The sequence below is a fragment of the Ammodytes marinus genome (genome assembly GCF_949987685.1).
Source record: "Ammodytes marinus genome assembly, chromosome: 16".
NCBI classification, from domain to species: domain Eukaryota; kingdom Metazoa; phylum Chordata; class Actinopteri; order Uranoscopiformes; family Ammodytidae; genus Ammodytes; species Ammodytes marinus.
In genome coordinates this window covers 2,540,570-2,550,736 of record NC_137220.1, presented here as the reverse complement: position 1 = coordinate 2,550,736, position 10,167 = coordinate 2,540,570, and the positions used below count along the sequence as shown (strand labels likewise).

Here is a 10,167-nt window from a genome sequence, read left to right as displayed (position 1 = left end):
GTAGCCTAAATATATATCTCCTTTGCTGTGCGCTAGGGAACGGCTGGGACGTGCATTTTTGCGCTGGGAGCGAGAACGCGGTGGGCTGAGAGACTATAGTAAGCTATAAAAAGGCACGGGAAATCACCAAAGAGCTCAACATCCCCACCATTGAATTCAAAGCCTCGACGAGTCAGAGGCATGAATTGACAAAGCGATCAACTTTGTGGCTTTTTTGCTGCGTTACTTGTAGTGCTGAGGAGAGCTTGCCAAATGCACTCTCCTTTACGCACCATCACTGCCGCCGTTATGTTAAGATTTCATAATTTGCATCAGAGCACTTAGGATAATAAGAATTAGAGGCTTTATTTAAACGCTGTCCATGTGGTGGTTATATTAACTGTGTCGGCTGTAGACTGAAACTAACGAGGGAGGCGGCTGCTTCACTGTACAGTTCCATAGTTGCGCATTCAGTTTGGCGACATGCCTCTGTGTCCCGAGCCCTGATACACAGAGCCTCTGTGTATCAGGGCTCGGGACTCGGGACATGCAATCGGATCGCGGACGCCTTTCTTCTCGACAACGTTAACGTGCAGGTATCCCCGGTGATCGTCTTAAACCACTTAGTTTTTCTCCACGGCGGCTCGGCGAGGTCTCACTGTGAACTCATTGCCACATGTTTCACCGGGTGATGCGCTGCTTCGCTCGGACAGAGGCTTTGAGTTTCCTTAAAGTGATTTAACATCCCGGTCTAGACGAGTGCTTCAACGTTATAGCCTACCTTATATTTCGAATAGCCTGAATGTGTGATGTGTGTGGGCCCCATGGGCTGCCCCCCAGCACCCCTACTTCCCGCGGTAGGCCTACTGGTCACGCGCATAGGCCGGGATGAGACAGCTGTGCGACGAGGAATGCTACATTCAGGTGCTCCTCAAAAATCCAGAATTTGATATTCATTAACTTTTAAGATAGACTAACCCTAAGAATAAGAATAGCAGTAGGCTACAAGGAAGATTTCATTGTTAGGAGTGTTTAAAGAAAATATTAACAGCTGTTTATTGCAATACAGTATAAGGGACTAGAATCCTGGGGGGGCTGAACCGGGGCTAACCAGATTTCTACTGGGGCTTTAGCCCCGGTTAGCCCCGGTGTAGCGCCGTCACTGCAGCAGAAGGTATAAAATCCATGTGCCATCACTGAAGGCTTTACCTCATGTAGATGCACCGACAGACTTGATGAAATTACTCAGAATTACACAGTAATAGTTACACACTATAGCTTTAATTGACTGTCTGAATGTTGATTATGCTGATTTTACAGTAAGAAAGAGACAGTAACCATGTTTCTATCCACAATATTTTTTATGTGAATTAAGTTATATGGAATGTAAAAGCAATGCCTTATGGAAACAGTAAAATGTGATTAAATTTCATGAATATTGACACAGCATTTTGTATGTTGTATCAGTTTTTTCTCTTCATGGGCAAAAGGCTTCTGTGATAAACGCTGATGGAAATGTTATTTGCTGAATAAATAAATGTACAAATTTAATCTGACAGAATATTCAAGTTCTTTGTTGAGACATTTTAGCGTTGGATGTGGAAATTCAGATAAGTGAGTTTATTAGGTTTGTTCATGTAAATGTGTGACTCTGATCTCAGAGAATATGAGAAGTACAAATATTAAAATTAATATTTGTACATTTTCCAAGTCAATCTTAAGAGCATATCCAAGTTTTTATAGATGAAAATAATATATGTTTTTGCCTTTTTCTCGTCGCGGTTATGAAAATCATTTATGCATGTGTGTCGTGTGCTTAGCTGGAAGGGAAGCTTCATACACATTAAAAAAATGTATTATGCTATGAAACATTGTTCTTTATTATGTGATGCCCACATTTGTGTAAACCTATATTTGATTTATTAAGTTTGCATATACTTCACCATTTATATTTTTCAAACACTTTTCTATCAAAATTATCTTATTTTTTATGACAAATACCATTTATAATTCTACATTTTTGCAATGCAGTTGCACTATCCCGCCAGTAGGGGGCACAGTGACATTGTGGTTTGCCTGTTTCCCCGTGAGCGCCTTAAAGGATTATTCCCCCGGTGGAAACATGAAGGTTATACAAAGTATATGATTCTGTGTAGTATAAATGTGCAAAAAATTTCGAAATCGGTTCATCCTAGCCTGAGAAAAGGCAGAAAGAGTGTTTTTATGTGTGTTTTTCTTTTTTTCATGCTCAAATGTAATAAATCCTCCAACTCCAACAATGCACCGCGCTCGCTCCCACCTTGCTGTCCCGCCCCCCTGTTTCCGTTTTCAGTCGGAAATAAATGTGGTGCCGCGACTTTTTGTAAACATATCCTCGTGATACGTTGACCTGTTCCCTGTTCAGACTTCTGCTTTCGGTTTTTCTCTACGCAAACATGGTCGTCAGTTGTATTGTACCCAGTTGCACCGAAAAGTGTAGGAAGGGAAAGAATGTAAGTTTTCACGCTTTTCCGCTGAAAGACAATGACCGTTGCAAGCAATGGCTCAGGGCCGTGAAACACCCCAACATCGGAGAAGACGCCGGTATTGAATTGCTAAAACACAGAAAAGTGTGCAGTCTCCATTTCAAACCGGAAGACTTTATGGGAAATATTGTCGGCCTGAAGTGGTCCCGGCCTACTCTAAGAGAAACAGCTGTTCCGTCGGTGTTCGCTTTGGGCCCGTTGCAAGATCAGGAAGAGGCCGCTGGTCCCTCGAGTGCTCCTCCCGCAGCAAAACGCTATCGCCTACAGGTAAGACTCTCGTAATATTTTACTATATTTCTGTTTACAAATTACACTACTTGCTGCTATCGGGACACATTGCTAAGCTTGTTCAAAAACAAAGTAAAGCATATTTGATTTTCGCTGTTATAAACGTGTGTTCTCGAGGAAAAGAAAACAATGTTTTCAGGTTACAGGCCTACTAACTTTTGTAAACATGTATAATAGGCCTACTTATTTCATGGTTAAAGATCAGGTGAATTCCATTTATTTTATGTAAACTGTTAAAAGTAATTTCCTGGGGACAGAAATAACACAAATAACGAGTAATGACTCTGCTATCATTTTCAGTGAGTGATATAATCTAACATTATAGGCTACTTGTAATAACTGTTGTCTTTATGGTGACATTTCAGAATCCGGTGGCTTCAGCTGCTGGTATTTTGGGTTCAGGAGGTCAGTTGCAAGGCCAGTCTTCCCAAGGAACACTCTCAAGCATTGTGGTAAGCTACAAATTTGTGTGTGTACAGTATAGAGAGTGTAATGTATCTTAATTTTATTCTTTTCCCTAAATTCGTTTTTTAAATAAGTATGTATGTATGTATGTGGGCCTGTAGGCGACACCCGTAAACATTTGCATCATCCCCCCAGGTGAATTCCATTTATTTTATGTAAACTGTTAAAAGTTATTTCCTGGGGACAGAAATAACACAAATAACGAGTAATGACTCTGCTATCATTTTCAGTGAGTGATGTAATCTAACATTATAGGCTACTTGTAATAACTGTTGTCTTTATGGTGACATTGCAGAATCCGGTGGCTTCAGCTGCTGGTATTTTGGGTTCAGGAGGTCAGTTGCAAGGCCAGTCTTCCCAAGGAACACTCTCAAGCATTGTGGTAAGCTACAAATTTGTGTGTGTACAGTATAGAGTGTGTGTGTTGTGGAATCAAATGTATCTTAATTTTATTCTTTTCCCTAAATTCATTTTTTAAATAAGTATGTATGTGGGCCTGTAAGCGACACCCCTCTACATTTGCATCATCCCCCATTCTCAAATTAGCATTGAGCCACACGTTCTGTCTGTGTCTGTGTGTGTATCAAATTAGCATTGAGTGACCAATAGCCTGACTATACGTATGTGGGCCTGTAGGCGACACCCGTAAACATTTGCATCATCCCCCATTCTCAAATTAGCATTGAGTCAGACGTTCTGTCTGTGTCTTTGTCTGTGTGTGTATCAAATTAGCATTGAGTGACCAATAGCCCGACGTTCTGTGTGTGTGCGTGTGTGTTTGTGTCAAATTAGCATTGAGTGATCAATAGCCAGACGTTCTGTTTGTGTGTGTGTGGGTCTCTACACTAATTTGGTTTAGTTTTAGGTGTCAAATTATTTCTTAAATAATACCAAAAACATGACAAACTATATGCATGTGTAATTACAGGACACTGGTATAGGACATGGCGCACTGACTATCACTGCATCCTCCATCCCGCGGAAGACTGACACTTTACCTTTGACCTCCACACCAGTAAAAAGTCAAGGACAATCTGTAAGTTTCAGGAATTCAAATGATTGAAATCAGATATTTTGCAAATATAATACTTACAAAAGATAACACTTTTAACACTCAAATAATCATTCTGAAGGAATAATAATAATGTAATTGGTCAGCTCTCCTATTAAAAACAAACCTCTTCTTTGTTTCACAGACATCGTGCCCAGACACACCTGGGACACTTGATACAAGCTTTAGCACTGTGGGTGAAGAAGACGAAAGTTACAAGCCCGACACAACTGTCACCCCCACATCAACGTCATCATCATCATCAGAAGATGAAAGCACCAAAGACTGGAAAGAAAAGAAGATCATTGTCAATGAGTCCTGCTTGATGTCCCTTTTTAAATTTTGCCAGATGTGCGGCAAGCCAGTGTCATCAAAAAGTCACTCTGACTCTGGAGCGCAGAGGAAGGTCATGTGGACTTGTCTTGGTGGCCATTCAGGGACATGGTCATCATCGCCTGAAATAAGGGGAATGGCAGAGGTGAACCTCCTCTCAGCAGCAGCTGTTCTGTTCAAGGGTGGCACGTATACTGAACTGTCGGACTGGTGCAAGACCATGCAAGTTCAAATGATCTCAGAGACAACATTCTATGAGATGCAGAAGACTTACTTGCACCCTGCCATTGAAGACCTCTATCAAGAACAGAGAAAAAAAATCCTGGCCAGAGTGTACCTCCAACAGGAGGATGGGAAGACGCTTCACTTGGCAGGTGATGGCAGATGTGACACACCAGGTTTCAGTGCAAAGTACTGCCATTATACTTTCATGATAGATGACACCAAGGAGATTATCCACACAGAACTACTGCAGGTAAACAAAAGAAACAGTGGAAGATAATAATATATTATCACAATTGCTTTTGTGAAAATTGTGATTCAATTCAATTAATTATTAAACTTTATTTTCTAGTCTACAGAAGCCGGCAGCTCGGTTGCCATGGAACCACTTGGTTTCAAGAGGGGCATGAATGAGATCCTGGGTGATGGCTTGGATATTGAGGTGCTAACCACTGACCGGTCCACTTCAATACGGAAGATTATGAGAGAACAGTTCCCTGAAGTCAAGCATGAGTTTGACATCTGGCATACTGCTAAAAGTATGTCTATTTTGTTTTACCTGTACACATAATCCTAATCAATTCTCCAGCCCTCGCCATTCACACATCATGTACATCTTTGCAGCCTGTGCTGCACTTTGGCTGTACTGTACATGAATGCAAAAAAAAAATTTGTTGTGAGGTGACCAACATTATATTACATTTATACTTTCAGGTGTCAGGAAGAAGATACAGACTAAAGGAAGAAAAAAAGGGAACGAAACTCTTGCTGCTTGGAGCAGGTCAGTGTTGGTTTGTAAAGTGCCAAGCTTTTACATTGTTTTGTAAGTTTCTAAATTACTAATGTTCTTTTATTTCATAGGTCAATCGTAAACCACATGTGGTTTTCCTGTGCATCAAGCAAGGGTGATACAGAGGTAAGGATTTTTTCATCTGTGAGTGATCTGTTTTTTCAGAGACAAACATTTAGAGTCTTATAATTGTAAATAATACTTGTTTCATACAGAAACTGAAAAGCAGTTGGCAGTCTATTCTACACCACGTGCGGAATGAGCATGAATGGGAAGATGATGATGGAACGCACAGGTGTCAACATGCTCCTCTGACAGCCCCGGAGATGCGCACGCGCAGGTGGATGAAGAAAGATTCTTTGGCGTTTGAAGACCTTTCATCACTGGTCCATGACAAAAGGCTGATGAAGGACTTGGAACAGATGGCCCTGTTCAAACACACTGGTCAGTATATAATAGTTGTCCTTATAAGCTTGATTACTTTACAAAATAACTCATGATGATCATGTTTTAATTTTCATAATCTTTTCCATTTATTTTATTGCATACAGGTCCACTGGAGGTATTTCACAGTGCCTTGCTGAAGTACCTCCCAAAACGCCAGGGATTCTCTTTCCAGGGAATGAGACAAAGGGGTCACCTCGCAATTTTGGAGCACAATGAAAACATTGTCAAGAGAAAGCAGGCTACAACTGAGGCTGGTGTGTATTAAGCGTGGCACAATCATGTACTGCATGTCAAATGTTGTCTTTTTCAGTCTTTATCTATAATTTTTTTTTGTATTTTGCAGGAGTTAAACGCGTCAACCAGGTGTATTGCAAGAGATCCAAGCAGTGGGTCGTGAAGAAGATTTTCAATCCACACACCTACGAGTTCATTGACACACTTCTCCTAAGTGTCATAGACAGAAGACGGAACAAAAACATTCGATATAAGTCAACATCCTCCCTTGCCCTGCCCCAGCCTGCACTTCCACCCAACATTGCACCAGTGGCCAAACCACCAAAGGACGCTGCTGTGGCTGCTTTTGAAAGCCGCTTCTGAGAGTGACATCTGACCATGGCATCTTCTGAATTTCAACCACTTCAAAATCCGCTGCATCACTCTGCAGGATAGAACTCTTTCTACTCTCACGCCTGTAAACTCTGTGTTCAAAGACATGGAACAGATGGCCCTGTTCAAACATACTGGTGAGAATAGTTCTCCTAGCAAACTTGAATACTTTACAAAATCAACCCATAATTATCATGTTTTCATTTTCATAATATTTTTCCTCTATTTTATTGCATACAGGGCCGCTGGAGGTCTTTCACCCTGCACTACTGAAGAACCAATATTCCATGGGGATGGGTAGTATGGGCATTGTCACTACCTAGAGCTTGCTTTTACGGAGCCTGGGTCTGTTGAAGGTGGCATTGCTTTTTTTACGCTGTTATAGCATTATTGTCGGATAGGAAAATTGGAATCTGCATTGACAGTACCTAGAGCTTGCATAAACGGAGCCTGGGTCTGTTGAAGGTGGCATTGCTTTTTTTACGCCGTTATAGCATTATTGTCGGATAGGAAAATTGGAATCTGCATTGACAGTACCTAGAGCTTGCATAAACGGAGCCTGGGTCTGTTGAAGGTGGCATTGCTTTTTTTACGCTGTTATAGCATTATTGTCGCATAGGAAAATTGGAATCTGCATTGACACTACCTAGAGCCTGGGTCTGTTCAAAAAGTACCTCCCAAACGCCAGGGAATGAGATGAAGGGGGAGCAAAATGGAGGATGCAGGCCACAACCACAGGTGTGTAGTAAAAGTGGCACAATTAATACAATAATAATTTCCCCTGCTTACTCAGTTTGTTGATTTAGCTGAATGGTTAGGGTATTTATTATTAAAAAGTAACAGCATGTCAAATGTATTTTTGTCACTAGTGCCCAAACCAACAAAGGAGGCTCCAGTTTGGAAGCCGCCATGAGAGGGACATCTGAATTTCAACAACCTCAAAATCAGCTGAATATCATCATCACTCAGGATAGTACTATTTCTACTCTCCAAACTGTTCACTCTATCTATGTTCACTTTGCTTCACTCATTGATTTAGCTGAATGGTTAGGGTATTTATTATTAAAAAGTAACAGCATGTCAAATGTATTTTTGTCACCAGGGCCCAAACCAACAAAGGAGGCTTCAGTGGCTGCATTTCGAAGCCGCCATGAGAGGGACATCTGAATTTCAACCTCAAAATCAGCTGAATATCATCACTCAGGATAGTACTATTTCTACTCTCCAACATATTCACTATCTATGTTCACTTTGCCTTGCTCATTGGTTTTTCTATCTGTCCTCTTCCAGGTTTTCCTGGTGGAGATGCGGCAATGGTGTGGATCCAGTCTTTCCTCTCGCAGCCTCTGAAGTCATCATGCATCAAATGTGAAGCCCCCTGAAGCAAAAGACTATTTGTGATATTGGACTATAGAAACATAACTGCTTTGAAATTAATACTCCGCCGATTCTAGTCAGTTATACAGCTCCGGAAAAAATGAAGAGACCACTCTAAATGTTCAGTGTCTCCTGTTACACTCTTTAGAGGCATTTCTTTGAGTAAACTACATTGTACATATGTTATTTTAACTTATCTTTTATATTATTATATGTTTTTAATCAAAGCTTTGTAATGTTGATATATTTGTATATTTCCTTTGTGAATAAAATATATTTTGTTTTTACCTTGGACTCCAGTATACACACATTTGTGGTGTGACACTTCTATAATTATTACATTTTCTGTAAGATTATATTTTTTCCATATGTTTTAAAAACAACAATTTATGTGTTATAAATCACAAAGAGGCTAAATAGGTTCAGCATACAGCCATCATATGCTGTATGAATGTATCCATAAAAGATGACTGTTACTGCACAGCATAAAAACATTTGATAATTACACTAGCTCAGCATATCAAGTATTTGTGCTGAACCTTTTCTCCCCAGTAGAAATAAATGATTATCTTATACAGTAGGCCTACTTTAGTATAAGGGTCATTACTCTCTATTTGTGACACTTCTGTCCACAGGAAATTATATTACATTAGTTTGCAGATTTGATAAGGATCAAAAGCATTCATGATTATTTGTGAACATTTCTGTTACTTCCTATTTTGGGAAAACTGGGTGCAGTATTATGAAAAGTATAAAGAATGAGCACATGTTTTACACACCAATGAGGTGTAAGAAAGGCTAAGCATTGTTGGATATTTACACTATTTACCCTTTGCAATACATGTGTATGTCCCCAACATGGTGGATTTCTAGCACAGTTCATGAAGGACCAACCTATAATTATGATAATTTGAGTGCATGAACTCTACCAATACCAAAGTTCATAAAAGTTAAATATATTATTGAACTGATGTAATGTTAAAAACATGATTATGTTTCTCCCAAAAGTTGAAATGTCAACAATAGCGATGAATGACCCATTACAGCACAGGTTTAGTAAAAAACAACAACCACCAACATGAATTTGAAGTTTTATTAGTGGATAAAAAAGGAACTATGTACATCAATAAAACGTGTAGGGTGCGTCTAAATATTCACAGGTCATCCTGACTATCTAATGTCTCCTGGAAGCCACGGTACTGCCCGTCTTCAGCTGGATATTTAGTCCTGATGGCCTGAACAACACAGGCTGGCAAAACAAGTCGGTTGCCTCTCCCCAATCTCTCGCCTCGTAGTATCCACTCCAGGAAATGACGGTATGCTGTAAGCCGATACTGTCTGAGGAAGAATGAGCAGTGAGCACAACATTAGCAAAGAATATATATTATGCCTTGAGTAGCTAGCATTACACAAACTTCAAGCTAACGTAACGTAGCCTTTGCTCTGTCAATAACATAGGCTACTTTCGGATAACTGCATTGTCATGAAACCGGGAATCCCTTTTAAATAGCTTTTTTGGTTAATAAAAAAACACTTACTCTATGCTCAGACGTCCGTTTCTCCCGGCGGGCCTGGGTTGGCGCTTCCAATTTACTCTCGGTGTATGGAAATAGGTATCCAAGACCCCACTGTCCATGAGTGCCCAAAAGCTTGGGTGCGAAGTTATACACGTGTCCTCGTCCAAGCCAGATTCAACCATTTCTTCTTTACGAAACTGGCAACGCTGAACTTCATTGCAGCAAATTGACTCTTCGTTACTGTCCATAGGCGAACACAGCAAACAATTGCACCACGAATTCAGTCCAGCTCGCGGCGGCTCGTCGTCGTCCTCAGCCAAGGCTTGTGCAGCCGCCGCAGCAGCCTCCTCCTCCTCTATAACTTTCAGCTCTTCCTCGCTGTATTCTGGCTCATATAGATAGCCCTGAATGTCCGAATCCAACATTAGATTAAAAAAATCCACTTCGGTCATATCAAATTGAACGTTTGCTTCTGCCATGGTCGTAGGTTTGAGTCTGTCTAGTTCTCTCGCTTAGCGGGGAATAAACATGGCGGACGTTGTGTTTACATTTTGTACGCGAGCTCCC

The 10,167-nt window shown here is 40.7% G+C and overlaps 2 protein-coding genes across 2 annotated transcripts; one reads left to right on the top strand and one right to left on the bottom strand.

Annotated features, from left to right (window-relative positions):
• The first annotated feature begins 2,413 nt into the window (after positions 1 to 2,413).
• LOC307263164 (uncharacterized protein) lies at positions 2,414 to 8,370 on the top strand. The gene is made up of 13 exons (XM_080044237.1): positions 2,414 to 2,771; positions 3,158 to 3,244; positions 3,553 to 3,639; positions 4,186 to 4,293; positions 4,454 to 5,116; positions 5,216 to 5,402; positions 5,578 to 5,644; positions 5,725 to 5,779; positions 5,869 to 6,097; positions 6,205 to 6,354; positions 6,444 to 6,843; positions 6,947 to 7,444; positions 7,576 to 8,370. Exons 1-11 carry the CDS (start codon positions 2,415 to 2,417, stop codon positions 6,695 to 6,697), a joined length of 2,244 nt encoding a protein of 747 aa, XP_079900363.1. The 5' UTR covers position 2,414; the 3' UTR covers positions 6,698 to 6,843; positions 6,947 to 7,444; positions 7,576 to 8,370.
• An 858-nt stretch (positions 8,371 to 9,228) lies between these two features.
• LOC307263170 (uncharacterized protein) lies at positions 9,229 to 10,167 on the bottom strand. Its single transcript, XM_080044245.1, has 2 exons — positions 9,622 to 10,167; positions 9,229 to 9,421 (listed from the first exon to the last, which is right to left on the bottom strand). The coding sequence occupies exons 1-2, from the start codon at positions 10,077 to 10,079 to the stop codon at positions 9,238 to 9,240; spliced, it is 642 nt and encodes a 213-aa protein (XP_079900371.1). The 5' UTR covers positions 10,080 to 10,167; the 3' UTR covers positions 9,229 to 9,237.

Coding starts and splice junctions, on each gene's coding strand:
- LOC307263164 (XM_080044237.1), top strand. CDS start 2,415: ATGGTCGTCAGTTGTATTGTACCCAGTTGCACCGAAAAGTGTAGGAAG. Junction 2,772..3,157: donor CAAAACGCTATCGCCTACAG/GTAAGACTCTCG, acceptor GTGACATTTCAG/AATCCGGTGGCTTCAGCTGC. Junction 5,117..5,215: donor TCCACACAGAACTACTGCAG/GTAAACAAAAGA, acceptor TTTATTTTCTAG/TCTACAGAAGCCGGCAGCTC.
- LOC307263170 (XM_080044245.1), bottom strand. CDS start 10,079: ATGGCAGAAGCAAACGTTCAATTTGATATGACCGAAGTGGATTTTTTT. Junction 9,422..9,621: donor AACGGACGTCTGAGCATAGA/GTAAGTGTTTTT, acceptor ATTCTTCCTCAG/ACAGTATCGGCTTACAGCAT.